The sequence below is a fragment of the Physcomitrium patens genome, chromosome 2 (genome assembly GCF_059467195.1).
Source record: "Physcomitrium patens ecotype Gransden chromosome 2, ASM5946719v1, whole genome shotgun sequence".
NCBI lineage: Eukaryota > Viridiplantae > Streptophyta > Bryopsida > Funariales > Funariaceae > Physcomitrium > Physcomitrium patens.
In genome coordinates, this window is record NC_143411.1 from 8,071,334 (window position 1) to 8,088,804 (window position 17,471).

The following is a 17,471-nucleotide window of genomic DNA, read 5'->3' on the forward strand; positions in this document are numbered from 1 at the left end:
AGTTAAAAGATGAACATGGAGTAATATCTAGTTGGTTTGTGAAGAATGTATTTAGTTCTACTTGCAAAGTTATAATTAAAAAGAATAGATCTTCTTTCTCCTTAATAGGAATCATATTTTTGAACTCTAATAAATTTTATTTTTTTTCTTTTTGTTTATATATATACATATAAATCAAATATTCTTATTTTTATAATGTTGATGAAATAATTATAAAACAAATATTATTAAAAAAATACTCGCAATCATTACAAAATATATATATTTTTCAAATATGTATTATCAAAAAGATCTCTAGACTAAAGATTTTAGAAAACTATTAAGATTCTATGTAATTTAATTACCACATGCATTAAATATGGAGAGTAAATACACATAATTTGTATAATGAAAAAAAAGAGGTGGGGTAGAAAGAAGAACAAATAACAAAGAGAAAAAATACAAAAACAACCACTTGGATGCATTATGCAGATGATGTAAGAATACATACAATTATTTGTTTTCTTTTGTTTATATTAATAGCCATGGGAGGGTGTTTGGAGATGACATCTCATATCAAAACAATATATAGAATGTTTTTATCATTTCTCTCTTTTATCTCCTAATCTTATTCATCAACAAGTTTTTTATGGTTTAGTCATTTTAAAATTAACTGAAGGCTTTCTCTTTGCCTCAAAAAATAATTAATTCAAATCCAAATGTATTTGATTGATTTTACAATGCAATCTTTTGGATAAAAAACTTATAATATCTATCTATTTGCTTATACATATTTTTCACTATACTAGATTTGTATTGATTTCAGGAATAATATGCCAATTAACATTCATTCTTTTGTCATTTGAAATTGATTTTTGATAAAAATCATATAACCAATGTGATATATTTATAAGTATAATGAACTAATGAGATTTTTAAACTAAATTTTTGAGTTATTTTTACATATAATTTTGGATATGATTTCATACCTGTTTACCCAGAAAAACAAAAGATTAATACAACTTATAAAAAAACAAAATAACAGCAATTCCTAAATCTATTGAAAATTTTATTACCAGTATGCTAAACATTTATTAAAATCTATAATTCTATTAAATATAAAAACTTGTGCACGTAATGAAATCTCAAGAATAATGCTTGCTTATTATATTTTTAGGATTAAAACAGAATATACAGAAGTTGTAGAGAATTTTCCTATAACCACAATTATTTGATTAACTTATTTGAATCAATTATAAATAAGCTACTTATTAGTGTTTTTATTAAACTTAATAAACTCAACAATAATTTTTCTTTTGGTTTCTTTATCAAAAAAATTGTATATATATATATATATATATATATATATATTAGATTATAAAATCACTGTTCTTTTCTATTTTTTCTTCTTTTTCACATCTTAAAAAATAAAAATATATTTCTTATATATATTAATGAAGTATTTAAAACAAATGATATTATTTTTCATTTAAATGTACATAATAGCTTTTGTATTAAATATTTTTATGAATGTAGTTTTCTTCATTATCTAAAACAATTAATTCTAGTTGTTGTATTAAATAAATAATAGATTTCTTGTTAGGAAAGAGTATGAAGCTGAAAATTAAAAATAAAGAGGAGATGTCAATTAGATTGGAAAAAATCATTCGGTCTAGAACTAATTCTATGTTATTTACACACTTTTCAGTCTTATTTTCACTAATAAAAAATATCAAAAGTCTAATGTTAAATTTAATTTTTAAAACAAGTTTTAACAGTTTAGACTGTAATATTGTAGTAATAGAAATAACTGTTTGCCTAACCTAAAATATGCACAAAAACTACATTTATATTTATATTTATATACAGTTTACACTAATTCATTAATTTAAATATTCTAAAATCTAGATTCACTGTAACTTGGTTGTATCTGTATCTATAGAATACAATTTACCAGTTTCAACTTGACAGTGATTTTCAATTCAATGTTCAAAATTTTCTTACATGATTGACACACATACTTGAACAAAAATTACCAAAATTTGATTATTCAAATATTTCTAACTACCATATATTAAAGTTGTTGATTATTTATAAACTTAATGATTGTATGAAAATTATATTTCTAAACATTTATAGTTTTATGATGCAATTGATTTCATTTATTTCTGCAAAAATTCTTTTGATATTATTACATTTAATATTAATATTTTTTTAAAAATGTATTAATATTACAATATCTACTATTGGTATGGATAATCTTTAATTTTTTGGAAGCAGGATCATGTTTGCAAAAGCCAAATAAACATAATATTTGTGATTTAAGTTAGTTTTCAAATCACTTTAATTGATAAGGTCAATTTATTATTATTTTTGAATACTTATAATTTTTATAGATATTTAAATAGAATTTACCAATTCTATTTTTTTATTAACTAAAAATAAACCTTGACCAAGAATTTTATAATATTGATATATGATAAATAATAAGTTTTACAAATAACTTTAAGAAATAGGATTATTTAATTCGAAAAAAATATTAATACTTTTTGTAAATAAAATAAGAAAAAAATTAATTAATGAATTTTTAAATAATAGATAAACTTTAAATATGAGTATGAATAATTTAAATTATATAATTATTTAAGAAGATTGACTAAAAAGTTCACATAAATAAATATGGCTCAAGAAGCACTTGGATCTAAAGGATATTTTTCGAAGTAGCTCTAATATTTTAAAACATCCAAGTTTAGAATAATTCATTTTTCAGCATCGAATATATTCTTTTTGATATTACTACCATATTAGAGACATTTGAAACAAATGCATGATAATTTTTATACTAGTTTTATTTTCAAATTATTATTTATAGAATTATTTTAAATTTAAAAAATAGAACAATATGATTGTTTCAAATTTAAAATAAATCTAGAATTATTTTTAAATAATTATTTCTTTTGATTCAAAATTTAAATTTTAAATTTTTGAATACTTAATTTTTATTTATTTTTATGTTAAAAAATATGGTGATATTATTGATTATAAATATTTTGGTTTTAAAAAATATATAAGAAAATGTATAAAGAGTACTAGTCGCAGTAAATGTAAAACATTAAATGACTACAATTAAATCGTATCAAACTCAAATAAGTTAAATTCTAGGACATCAACCATATCATTTTGATTAACAAACTTCATATCCTAAAACAAATTCTAATATTGATATTAATAAGATTTAGATAAATTTCTCTAATAATTATTTATGAATAATTCTAATATATCAAATAAAGATGTTAGAAATAAATAATTGATTTATTGTCATAAGAAAATTTAAAAAGAGCTTTTACTTCCTTTACAAAAACTTTAGATGTATATACAAAATCCATTAAAAATATTATTTTATTAATTATGATCAAATTCTAAATATTATACATATATATATATATATATATATATATATAATAATGTATCATGCAGAACTAACACAAATGCCAATATCAAAGCTAACATTATAAGCACCACAATAGATTAAAACAAATTTGATGTTTTCAAAGTTTATACCTATATGTATATTTTTTTATTTGAAATCTTCTAGTAAATATGCTAAAAGACAAAGTTAATTGTTGTATGAATTTATAAATTTTTTAAAAACTAAATACATATATATATATATATATATATATATATATAATTTTTTTTATTAAGTTAAATACTTATTATTAAAATTTAGTTATGATTTTGGATTATATGTATATTTATATATAATATCAAATATATATTTAGTATTATATTTAATAAATACATAAATACACTCAATTAGTTAATTGAGTGTATAATTGAGTGTATTTATGTATTTGTTAAATATAATATTTTTATATATGTTATTTAATGAATTTTTATTAATTAATTTTTGTATTTTTATAGTAAAAAATAATAATATTTTTTTTAGTTAAAATTTCTAATATTCACAACTTAATATCTTTTAGTTTCAAATTGAGGATATTCTTAATATTAAAAACAATATAATACATTATGATGAATATCCTAGAAGAATTATTGCTAATTCATTCTTATAATAGTTGTTACAAAATTTGAAATTAAATCAAAGCATAGAAAGTAAGACTTCTAAATGGTTTTGCTCACATAAGAGTGACTCTATTCTTATAAATTTCTTTGAATGTTTCTTAAATTATTGATTAATTGGCGCATGGAATCCCATTATTTTTTTGTAGATACTGTGAGTAAAAAAAACATCATAATCCTATGTTTTGTTAAGATTTACATTCCAGTATTCTGTATGAATTTTATTAACTTTATATTAAACTTCTTATGATGAAATTCAAAAATTTATATCATGCTTAGTTGATGTTTTGAGTATCATAAAATGAACTAACATAAATATAATGTACAAGTAAAACATAATTAATTTTTTTTTTAGTTTGTCTTATTCTATCTAATTTTTTTACAAGATGTAGAAAAATAAATTATTACTATATCATACTACTAAAATCATAAGCCCTATCAAAAGTCAACTATACTTTTCCTTTTCCTTTTCTTTTTACTGTGACTTTTTACTTTTACCTTTACTGTGACTTTTACTTTTATATTTACTATGACTTTTACTTTTACTGTGGCTGTGACTTTTACTTTTACTTTTACTTTTGTTGACTGCGCGGTTGACTGCTCCGTTTATTACTGCGCGGTTATGAAATTTGAACGTTGAGTTTGTGGGTGTGTGCAATCCAAAGTATGTGTTACAATTTGAGCTTACCCCAAAACAAATTTGAAACTCTTGATTACAATTTTGAAGCTCTTGATTACAAATTTGATGTTCAAAACATTTTTTGGATTGTGCACTTCAAGATTGAGTTGTAAATTGTGAGTTGTAAGTTGGAAGTTGTAAGTTGGAAGTTGTTAGTTGGAAGTTGTAAGTTGTGAAGTTGGAGTTGGAGTTGGTTGATGTGATCTTGGAGGTTTGAATACAAAGTTGGAGTTGGAGTTACAAAGTTCAAGTTGTGGAGATTGTTCAAGAAATTTGAGGTGAGATTGCAATTTTTGCAAGATTGTGAAAGATTGAAAGGTTTTGAAAGATTGAAATTTTTGGTAATTTTTGATTTTGGGTAATCATAAAATCAAGTTTTCAAACATTAAAATTTCAAATCAAGTTGAAATTTAGTGGTTTTAGTTGCAAAAAACCAAACAAAAAACAAAAAACATCAAGGACTCAAAAACGAGCAGCTGATGTTCTGTGATGTGCACATCGCCGAAACTTTTACTTTTACTTTTTTTAACTTTTTTTTTTTTTTTTTTTGCCCAACAATTTTTCATCCATTATGATTTTTCATCTGTAGCACGATTTTTCATCTGCTGTAATTTTTCATCCACTATGATTTTTCATCTGCTGCGTAATTTTTCATTCACTGCATGATTTTTCATCCGCTGCATTTTTTCATCCACTGCATGATTTTTCATCCACTATGGATGAAACTGTATTTTGGGCAGAATTCATTTAACAGTGAGTTAATATCTCCCAAAATACTAATTATTTTTGAATTCCGACTTCGGATTTGGACTTTTTAGGTGCATTTTCATTTTGTAGGAAAGAAAATGATTTGTGACAAAAGTTTTCAAAAATCGACATTTTTAAGTGTCTTCAAAAAAAAAATTTAGAGTCTAAACTTAGGAGGTAGAGTATGGCTTGAGAATATGTTCATCACATTTGTTTTCATGCATGTTTTTTGTGTGTTAGATCAATACCTCTTGGCTACGAATGTGTTGCAAAGCAAGCGCCAACCTAATCTATTTTTTTTCTTTGAAGTGTAGTGCATTGAACGTAAACTTTTTAGAGTGGAGTCAAATTTCATCAAAAGGTGCAACTTTCTTGGAGCACAAGCTTACAAAGGTACTATCAAAAACCTTACTTTTGTGAGTTTTGAAATGGTTTGGGATTCACGTTAGGATTTTTGTTATTCTACATTAAACTCTGCTTTTTCTTATCAATTTTTTCAATCTTTGTTGAGTTTAGGATTTAGGGTAGGATTTCTTCTATCCTACACTAAATCCTATTTATTGATATATCTTTTTATCTTTGTGGAGTTTAGAATTTATGATAGGGTCTTCATTCTCCTATCCTAAATTCCACTTTTTTTATTATATTGTCATCTTTCTAGAGAATGGCTCGTGCTTTGTCTACCATTGATAATTTTGTAGATGTCAATGTTGATAGTGTTGGATCAATGTGCATCTAATGTCCAAAATGTTTGGCTTTTCGTTTTAAAAAAGAAAAAAAATATCATTTGTTGTTACAATGGCAAAATTGCCAATGAACATGTTAATCACCCCATTGTCCATCCAATGCTCAATGAGCTTTATATGGGCACAACACCTAAATCTCGAGAGTTCCTTAAATCCATTTGAAAGTATAATCAAGCTTTTGCATTTACAAGTATGTGTAGTAAGTTTCAGTCTGGCCAAGTTGAAGGTAGAGGGGTATATACTTTTCGTGTGAACGGAGAGTTATGCCATCACATTGAAAATTTACAACCCGATTTAGACGAAGGTGCTAGATTTGTACAAATTTATTTCTTGGATGATGGTTTACAAACAAATCGTCATATGGAGATTTTTGATGATCTTCATCGTGATGTTGTTAACAACATTCAAGAAGTTTTAGAATCCATAAATGCGTTGGTTCGTGGTTTTAAGTCTTCGCGTGATGTTCTTCAAAGGGGACAAAACATGGGACTTCGTATCTCTGGTGAGGTTCCTTTTGGTGAACATCCCCATCGATATAATCGCCAAGTAGTTCCAGAAGTTGCTGCTGTTGTTCTTGACAAACAATATATGAATTTTGGTAGAGATATTATTCTTCACCAACGTGGTGGAGATTTAATACGAATAAAAGAAATTTATCCAGCTTACGATGCTTTATCCTATCCTTTGTTGTTTCCTGATGGACGATGTGGGTGGTCACCAACTTTTAAAGCAGATACTAGAGTGACTTTAAAGTCATATGTCCAATATTTGCTTCAAAAGCGCCCAGAATCTAATGTATTACATAAGGCTGGTAGATTATTCCAGCAATATGTAGTGGATCAGTATTTACATATAGAACATGAAAATTTGCTTTTCATTAGGCAACATCAAACTGAACTTTGTGCAGAGTGCTATCAGGGGGTCGTAGTTGCTTTGCAGGAAGACAATGGAGCACGCATTGGGCGTCGCATTGTCTTACCTGCAACATTCATTGGTTCCCCCAGATACATGCAAAAACTCTTTCATGATAGTATGGTTTTGGTTAGAGTTTTAGGAAAACCCGATTTGTTTGTGACAATGACATGTAATCCGACCTGGCCTGAGATTCTTGATGAGTTTGAGCCAGGTCAAAGTCCTCTTGATCGTCCAGATATTGTTGTGCATGTTTTCGAGCTCAAGTTAAGAGCATTGATGGATGAGATTACGAAGAAGAATGTCATGGGAGAGACAATTGCTTTTTGTTACACTATTGAGTTTCAAAAACGTGGTCTTCCTCATGCACACATTCTTCTTTGGTTGAAAGACAAGGTCAATGACTGTGACTTTGTAGATAGGATAGTATGTGCGGAGATTCCCGATTTAGATAGACAACCACAATTGTATGCCGCGGTTGCCAAGCACATGATGCATGGACCATGTGGTTTGGACAATCCCAATTGTCCATGCATGGAAGACGATAGATGTACAAAGAACTATCCGATGCAAGCTCGAGATACTACCGAGGTGGATGGTGACGGACATGTTTTGTACCGTCATCGAAATCAAGGTCGATATATCGAGAAACGTGTATGTAGACAAATTTTCCGTTTAGACAATCGATGGGTTGTGCCATACAATCCATATTTGATAGGTCGATTTAATTGTCACATTAATGTGGAAATTTGCAGTTCTATAAAAACTGTCAAATACCTCCACAAGTATATTTTTAAAGGTCCAGATCGTGGTGTTGTAGAAACAGATGAAGTGGTAGATGAGATTAAGGATTTCTTGGAGGGTCGTTATGTGGCCGCCCAAGAAGCATGTTGGAGGCTCTTTGGTTTTGAAACTAATAATAAGAGCCATAGTATTTGTCGTTTTCCTGTTCACCTTCCCGGTCAGCAATATGTTACTTTTAAAGAAGGAACATCTTTGCACTCGGTGATTGATCAAAATGCTGAGACTAAACTCACCAAGTTTTTTGAGCTTAATTGCCATATTCGTGCCTTAATTGCTTCTGGCAATCAAGGCAATCATATGCTTCTTCGTTACATGGATCTTTCACTCTATTACAAGTGGGATGTGAAGAATAACATGTGGGAAAGAAGAGTACGTAAGATAAAAGTTTTTGGTCGGATAAACATGGTTCCCATAGGTACCGAAGTATTTTACTTGCGTTTGTTGTTGACTCATGTCGAGGCACCAACTTCATTTGAGGACCTACTTTGTTTTCATGATATAGTGCATCCAAAGTACAAGGCCGCTTGTATTGCAAGAGGACTTTTACAAGATGATTCTGAATGGGAAAATTGTCTGCAAGAGGCAACTGTCATTGCGTTGCCTAAACAAGTTCGGCGGTTGTTTGCAACACTTCTTGTGTTTGGACAACCGCTAGATCCTCTTAGCTTACTAAAGACACATCTTGATGCTATGTCTGATGATTGGCGCAATGATCAAAATCGCTATTACAAAGCAATTTTGTCCATTGAAGAATATTTGTCATCATCAGACAAACATCTTACAGATTTTTTTAATATCGAAGAATTGAATGAGTTTGGTTATTCAAACATTGTTGATGTTGGCGGTGATTCCAATGACAATATTGATTTTGATAACCAAAACATTACTTTTCTAGAGGAGGATGTAGGTAGGCTCAACGAAGAACAATACATTGTTTTTAATGCGGTGACCACTGCCGTTTTAAATTCTGATTCTCCAGATCGACTTTTCTTTTTAGATGGTCCTGGTGGTACAGGTAAGACCTTTTTGTATAATACCATATTGGGTTATCTTTGTGGTCGTAATGTCAAGTGTATGGCAATGGCAACAAGTGGAATTGCCGCACGCCTTTTGAATGAAGGGCGAACGGCACATTCAGCTCTTGCTATTCCTTTACAGTTGCACGATGCATCAATTTGTAACATTAGTGCCCAGTCTACATTAGGTCAAAGCTTACGTGAAGTACAATTGATTGTACTTGATGAAGCTTGTGTTGGGCATCGTTTTATGTTTGAAGCTATAGACGGATCATTGCGAGATATACGCAATATAGATAGTCCAAATGGTGGTGTTGTAGTATTATATGGCGGTGATTTTTGCCAAACTTTGCCTGTAGTTGTACGTGGAGGTCGCAAGCAAATTGTTCAAGCTTGCTTGCGACATTCATACCTATTTCCACTAATGCAACATTTTCATTTGACCACTAACATGCGTTTGCAAAGTCAACCGGACTTTCAACGATTTTTGTTAGATATTGGTGAGGGCAAAACCGGTCCAAAGGTAGATTTACCGCTAGGATTAGTTGCTCCTGGAAATTCTTTAGATGGTCTCATTGATGCTATTTTTGATGATCTGGTTGATTTTTTTGAGCGCGTCATTTTGGCTGTCCGGAATGATGATGCCCAAGAAATCAACCGAAAAATCACCGATCGTATACCTGGTGATGTGCAACAATGTTTTAGTGCTGATTTTGTTCACGAGAATGATGAACATGCCCATCATTACCCAGTAGAGTTTTTGAATTCTTTACAATTGAGCGGTTTGCCTCCTCACCAATTAAGTCTTAAATGTGGCCAATATTTGATGTTGCTAAGGAACTTGAATCCGGCAAAAGGTTTGTGCAATGGTAGTCATTTGCATCTTTTGCAAGTGTCTTCCAGTATGTTGTTATGTGAAATTGTAGAAGGACGCTATCGTAGCCAAGAGGTATTGATTCCTAGAATCACACATCATTGCAACGATAGCCGCTTGCCATTCACACTTTGCCGGAGACAATTTCCTGTCACTGGTGCTTTTGCCATGACAATCAACAAATCGCAGGGCCAATCATATGATCGAGTTGGCATTTATCTTCGCAATGAAGTATTTAGCCATGGTCAATTATATGTGGCATTGTCTCGTGGTAGACATCCTGCAAACATTAAGGTTGCCAATGACAACAATGAAGCCGTGGGAATGGTTAAAAACATTGTTTATCATGAGGTTTTTACATGACATTGTCATATAAATTCCTATAAATATTTACACCTGAATCAGGTGGATGGAAAAGTTAAGAGTTTGTTTCAAACTCTGCATGTTTAGGGTTCATGCACGCTTTGGCGACGTCCCCTTCCATCTAATTGCATTCTTTTGGTGTTCAATTATGTTTTCTCAATTGAGACAACTTACCATTCAATTGAAGAAGGTGACATCTTGAATTTCACTATTCAATGAATGGAAATTTTCCAATGCATGCATCTTTAGATGCATTTTATTTCTAAAATTTATTACTCTATTCTATTATATTACATTCTTAAAATTCATGCTTAGGTCATGAAGACATATTTATATATGTAGATTGTTGTTACCTTCCTTTTAAACTATTTTGTAATATAAGAACTACATTAAAATGGTTGGACTAATGCGTTGCAAAGCAAGTGCCAACCGCTAATATATATATATATATATATATATATATACTCATTATTTTTATTGTAAAGAACACTTTAAAAATAAATTAAACTTGTTACATACAAAAATATTCTGATTTTTGAATTTTAAATTTTTATATTTATTTATTTTTTGCATAATTTCAGCAGAAATTGTAGAATAGTTGGTATCTTGTATTCAAAGAAGTTGTTTTAACAATACTTTAAGAAAACAAAATAATATTTTAAATCATACATATTTGAAAAAAAAATTTATTAAAAATTTACAGAAATATCTGATTGCAGCCATAGAATCTTTCATGATGATCTGTAGAATTCATGACCAATTTATATAAAACCAATTGCTGATTGAATTTCTATTTAACAAATAATACTTTATGAATATATAAGATTTTATACATTATGTTATATTTTGTGTATAAATGTTTTAATCCAAATTAATTAAATTAGTTTAAATTAGTCTTGAAAAAGCAAATTAACTTCTAAAAAATGATATAATGGATACATTAGTATATCAATTATATATATCTATGTATATATATATATATATATATATATTGTGAAATCAACAAACAAGTCTTGTAATTAAATTTATAATATTAAATCTAATTTCGGCTAAATTATAGATTATTATGGATGCATCAATACTTAAATCAACACCACTGCCATCACAACTTCTCAAGACTTTATAGATGAATCCTATGAATGAGTCTGAGCACAATTGATTGACCTTTACACAATCAGTAGTTACAACAAAAGATCTAACACAAATCAGTATGTGAATTCCAACTTCTGTTTGTAAATTCATCATTTTGATTTTGATGTATATAAATATTATATGATTTAATTAAAGTAAATTTTACATTCAAAAATATCTTCTGCACTATCTTAAAGTTTTTTTTCATTATTATAAAAAAAATACTTAGTACATTTAAAAAAAAAATTGCAAAGAAGTTTTGTGCCAAGTGTTTCATGGTTTCTTAAAATTACACATGTTGTGTAACAAAAGGTTGTAAATCTTAACAATATAACAACTGTAAGTAATGTAAAAATGGAAATGTTTTTGTAAGAGCTCTAAGATTCTAGAGTTCACTTAGTTATAATATACATTACCTTTAATTGATGAAAATGTTCAACTATTACATTAAAATGTAATTACATAATTTATGTTTGACCTTTATTGTAAAAAGGCCTTGAAACACAACTTCAACATCTTCATCTGCTGTAAAGTTTATCTATGTACATTTAAATACTTACACACACACTTTGTATTAAAGCCTAGACTCCTGTTGCAAAGTGGGCTTGTTTCACTCGAGATCCCACTTGTTTAAACCCATACCCTAAAACACAGAGTTTGGTTACCGGATCTCTGAGTACTATGTCAGTCGCCGTCAAGTCCAGAATACCACAATGAACCCAGCAGTCGGCTCGGAAACGGGCTACAACAGGTGGTAGCCCTAACTATGACCGGCTGAGCGATGGCTGTAGCCCTATTCAAGGTAGATAAGGGCGGACAAATGCTGGAGTTCTCGCCGATGCTTTTGTTTGCTGACGAGTGCTCTATTCGCTGGAGGTATCCCTCAATTGCCTGGTTCAGTGTGTGCCGAGGCATCTGTTTACGACTGTCTGATCTTTCGTAATGGATTTTTGGGGTGCGTGTTTCTTAAACCCTGATTACCTCTCTCTGGAATGGCTTCCTTGCCTCATGGGAGGTACAATCATGTGATAAGTATTTTTGGCAATGAGCGGCGTCCTGCACTGGTGAGAGCAGAAGCATTGCTCCGAACGAGTTGCTGCCCTTTTTTTTTTTTTTTTTTTTTTTTTTTGTTCAAATTTTATTTCAGTGGTTTTCTTTACGTGTCGTCGAGGGTTTAAGCCTGGTTATGTGTCGGGTCCAAGTCCCTGTCTGTCTTCACCAATCGACAGATTATCGTTCGTAGCTCTTTTTACAAACTGTTGCCAAAAGTACATTGTGGATGGAACAGGACTTCTGGAGTTCAGTTGCATAGGTGTCTCCGTGTTCACCATTAGGTTTTAGTCATGATCAAGGTGCTTCGTTGTACAGGGTTTATCTTTATCGGGTTGGAAATGTTTTTGTGTTACGCACTCGTGGCTTCATTTTGTCTGTATCGTTTGTATTTCTATGTTTCTCACGACAGGGAAGATTGAATTGTTGATTGCACATTGACACCTGAATGGGGTTGCTTTCTCAATGTTGTGGGTTCTTATCTGTCTAGAAGTAGTTGCTTATGTGGGAATCGAGTATCTGTTGTCCCCACACCATAGCGTAACGGTATCCTTGATTTCGTCCAAATTATTGTTTTCCGAATCATGAATGAGTCTTTTAATCTTTGCATGGATGCTTTAATTATGCGTGCAGGTGTCGAAGTGCCGGCTGGCAAGCCTATTTCATGTTCTCCTGGCGAAGGGATGTACCTTCATGTTTCCCAGGTACGCATCGCAACATTGGTTATGTTTTCTCTTTGAAAGAAATCGTCGAATGTATATTGAATTCCTGCACCTATTACCCCACGTTAGAATTGCTTCTAAGGTACTTTTTCCTTCAACATGTTTAGTAAATTATTCCTTAGTATTTTCATTCACCCATGCACAAGCAGGTGCAAGGTTTGGAGTACCACCTCAATCCACCATTGTGCTTTACTCACTGGTTCATTGTAATATTGCTGTATCAGGTTGCTCTTGGAGAGAGCAAGGTCAAAGGGGGCAAGGGGAATGACAGGGTTGTTCTGAAGGTTCAAGTTGATGACAGCGAGGTTGTGCTGGGGACTCTTTCGGAAGGCAAATGTGATCAAATGCAACTGGATCTTGTTTTTGACAGAGAGTTCAAAGTTTCTCATAACAGCAGCTCTTCAAGTGTCTACATTTGTGGATACCGGACGGAAGGCCCCGAAGAACATGGTTCTGAAGGTAATGTTCTGCATGAGACGGAATTGGTATTCTTGTTAGGAATGTCCTCGTCTTTGTTGTGATTGTTTTGTTACTTATTTTTTGATATATTTTCTCGGAATTGGCTCGCGTGTTAGGGAAAACCTAGAGCATTTTTTTACGTTCTTGGACGTAGCTAACTATTGTGGTTGCTTTGCTGATATGTCTTGGTCTTCAGACGAGGACGAGGACGAGGACGAGGAAGACGGTGCTCTCGCGGTTGCAACGATACCAGTCGAATCGAATGGGTCAAAGATAATCAAGGAGGTGACTGATAAGGCTGCTACTGACGTTGCAAAGGTCGTTGAGAAAGCCATGCAGGATAAATCTCTCAAAAAGCAAGTTGTCCCGGATGGCGACTCTGATGAGGAAGATGACGAAGAAGATTCGGACGATGTGAGTTGTTCTTTGTCAGTGATTTCTGGATTCGAATGAGTGAAGCGCTTTTCATGTTTAAGTTTCACCTTGGTGGTCTGTTTACGATTTTTATTGCACACTCAACTTCCTGAGGCTGACTTGAGGTTGAATTGTATGGTAAACAACAAATTGTTAGTGAGAGCAATTAGCAATTTTGTTGTCGGGTCGGGTGAAAAAGGACGATCTTGTAACACATCCGTTCAAGACCAATCTAGCCTACCGAGCTTCATGTGAGGGTGATTCCAATTAAGGTTGTATGTGTTTTTATGGCAATGGTGTCAGTGTAAGTGACGATGTATGTGTTTTATGGTAATCGACGCACAAATCGCACAAATCGCACAAATCTCACAAGCAGTTCTTGCTAATTTTCTGTAGCCTGGTTGAGCACCACTTCACTGTCTGGCTGCTTACAGTCAGCGTCACTTCCCACAATTTGTCAGCTGTTGGAACTTTTGGACCTGTCTCTGTCTTCTGTGTTAGTGGTAATTACATCAGATTATCAAGGCAATGATCAATGTCTTTCAGGACATGGATGAGGATGAGGACGATGAGGGTGACGAGGATGAGGATGATTCAGATGATTCGGATGAATCTGAGGAAGAAGAGTTGGCGATTGAAACCGCAAAGGTGAAATTAACATTATGGATGTAGAAGTTAAAACTTTGGTTGAATGCACAGATTGCATGGCAGTTAGTGATACGGTCTTCCATCTCATGTCTGGTAAATGTGTAAAAGTAAATATAATTAGGTCGATGTTGTCACCAAAAATGTTTGGTAGTATTTTCTTACGAAAGAGTTGAATTGTTGTCGCAGGCTGGGAAGAAGAGAGCTGCGGCAGAGGTGGCTACGAAGGATGTCGAGAAGAAATCCAAGATGGACGTCACTCCCAAGTCAGGTGATTCTTCTATTTATTTGACCACTACGAGAAGGTTTTGTGTTGCTGTCAAGTAATGTCTAGACAGGTCTGGAGCAGTAGATGCTGGAGTGTTCTTCTAAAGGAAAACGTTAGCAGGAAAGCAAGCCGCTGCAGAATACTGGCAGAGCCTGATCGTTGCAGGCAGCCAAGGTATCGACCTAAGCTAATGAGAGGGTTTAGATGCAACATGTTAAAAGCTGAGGAGTTGACGGTGTAGTTTCTCGTGATAGTGGATTGGGATCGATTATGAAATGACATCGTTGAATATTTGCATAGCTTATGTTCGGTAATTCATAGTATTTGTGTGTCTGGCTTTGATGATACTGAACAGTGTTATGGTATTGATAGTTGATGGGATTGTTTAATGCAGCACCTGGATCTAGGGGAAAGAAAGGAGATAAGGGCGGGCAGGTGACACCCGTGACTAAAGAGGCTCCTAAAACTCCGACAGACAAGGGAGTAAAGCTGGCTAAGGTGAGGACGTGTATGTGGATTTTTTGATAAGTCATTGTTCCGCTTGACAAAATGGCTGATGATTCTTCGTACACAGTCGAGTTGGGTCGAAGTGCTTATTACAAAGGATGCGATGAGGAGAAACTATATCTCGTTAATCTGATCTGTAAAGATCTGAAGAGAGTTACACCATTCAAAATACCTGAGCATTCACTGCCTGTTGCTTATCGTGCATAAGAGGATGTCTCCACTCTTTTGTTCAACACAAAGTTTTGTTTTGATGACAGGCACTGAAGGGCACTCCTACTGCTCCTCCGCCAACACCAGTATCCGAAAAGAAGGCTGGACCTCACCAGTGCACGGGTTGTGACAGGTGAGACTCACGGGAACTGGTTCTTGTATCTTGTTTTGAGGGGCTGAAGTTTGATTTGATTTGATTTCTCGCGGATGGGTGCTGTGATGAATAATATATCTCGTTAATCTGAGCCATTACGGCAGGAGGAAATTATATCCATTTTTGAAATCTGAGCACCCAGACGTGATCACTAGTGTCGTTGGTGTCCAAGAGCTTGGTAGTTATTGGATAGCGCAAATGTTACATAACGAGCTTATGAAGGAGAGGTGGAGTGAGCACGGTAATAACATATGTGGTTTGATCTGTCATTGCTTAGTATGTGGAAGGATGCAGTGATGAAGAATTTTGGTCTGAGCCATGTAGGCATGAAGACTACATTCGTACTGTCTGAGTATCCAATGTGACAAGTTGTGTCAAGTCCTGTGTGATTAGATATTTCCGTATTGATGGGTTGATGACTGCGTCTGATGGAACCATACCTCTGCAGGACGTTCACAACGGAATCTGCTATGAGCCAACACATTGCAGCAAAGCACAAAAGTTGAGCATATGGGTACTGGAATTTTGCTATTGTTCGAGTGATGATGCTCGAGTTTGTGACCACACTGTTCAGTAGATAGTGTTGGTTCAATATTCTCGAAACGCAAGTTTATTAGAATCTTAGTAGTTTAGCATTTTACTTGATATGAATAGAGAGTGGCTGTTTGGGGAATTACACTAGTCAATGTATACTTTCGATGTCAATGTAGACTGCGGTGGTTGCTGCTAGGGTAACCTGCTCAGAAGTTTTGATATGATATGGCAGATGCCGTAGAGTTAGGGTTAGTACCATGTAGCGATTCGTCAGTAGTATGTAGTGCGTAGGGGACGATCGCTCCTCAGCACTGTTGTGTCCCTAAAGCTCCTCTTTTCGAACACTCGTGTTGTTGGTTACAGCTCAAGTATCTCTGGGTTCCAAGTTGGTTGTCGCCAGCTTTGTGAAGGCATTTGGTAATCCAACTGGTTGATTCTGGATATTTCAACGCTTATCAATATCGAAGTTGGTATTTGCAGATAGGATTCTAAATTTTAGCACCACATTTTACAAATGAGACTTTAATTTGGATTGATGGAGAAAAAATTGGATTCATGGTGGTAGCAGCGAGAGCTTGATTGTCTTCGTTTTCGTTTATTGCTTTTTGGATAGAAATCACACTGCTCCAAACTTGGGGCTGTGGCGCATTTATCTCATGTGATATGATTGGGCACAAGCGAAATGGAAAGCGAGCTGAGTCCTTTTATCTCCACTGCAACGTTGATAAGCTGAATTCCACATGTTAATAAACTTTCTACATATGCTATCAGCAAGACATGAAGTAATCATATCATTTATATTACCATGTTTTATTTTATGTTATATGTATTGGTGACAAAAACAACCATTTTACTAATATATGTATTTTTTAAATCCATGAAGATATTATTCCAAGAAACAAATAAACAGCTATTGCCAAAAAAATGAATATAGCCACTTTGTAAGTGAAGAAATACACAATTTTTTCAATACAATTGTGAAAAAACATCACCACTTCACGCTCCATTAGATCAAATTAGAATTCTATTGTATTCACATATACCTACACTTTGGCATTGACTTTACAACTTAAGCATCCAATATCCAATTATAAACGATTATTACTACCACGAAGTTTAAATTTTTTATAGTCATGATGCTATCAATTTGGCCATATATTTGACAAGTTGCAAC

At 32.6% G+C, this 17,471-nt stretch overlaps 2 protein-coding genes and 1 non-coding gene across 4 annotated transcripts; all 3 read left to right on the top strand.

Annotated features, from left to right (window-relative positions):
* The first annotated feature begins 6,594 nt into the window (after window positions 1-6,594).
* On the top strand, window positions 6,595-10,203 carry LOC112276487 (uncharacterized). Its single transcript, XM_024507868.2, has one exon. It carries the CDS (start codon window positions 6,595-6,597, stop codon window positions 10,201-10,203), a length of 3,609 nt encoding a protein of 1,202 aa, XP_024363636.2.
* A 1,968-nt stretch (window positions 10,204-12,171) lies between these two features.
* On the top strand, window positions 12,172-16,778 carry LOC112279066 (histone deacetylase HDT1). Of its 2 annotated transcripts, XM_024513159.3 has the most exons (10): window positions 12,172-12,289; window positions 13,018-13,088; window positions 13,331-13,565; window positions 13,762-13,979; window positions 14,526-14,627; window positions 14,814-14,895; window positions 15,013-15,066; window positions 15,287-15,390; window positions 15,657-15,742; window positions 16,212-16,778. In XM_024513159.3, exons 1-10 carry the CDS (start codon window positions 12,277-12,279, stop codon window positions 16,267-16,269), a joined length of 1,023 nt encoding a protein of 340 aa, XP_024368927.1. In that variant the 5' UTR covers window positions 12,172-12,276; the 3' UTR covers window positions 16,270-16,778. The 2 variants fall into 2 exon arrangements, with proteins under 2 accessions (XP_024368927.1, XP_024368928.1); XM_024513160.3 differs by lacking the exon at window positions 15,013-15,066.
* LOC112279226 (small nucleolar RNA U30) lies at window positions 15,822-15,899 on the top strand. The gene has a single exon (XR_002968928.1). It is a non-coding gene; the product is annotated as a small nucleolar RNA U30 (small nucleolar RNA).
* Window positions 16,779-17,471: the final 693 nt, after the last annotated feature.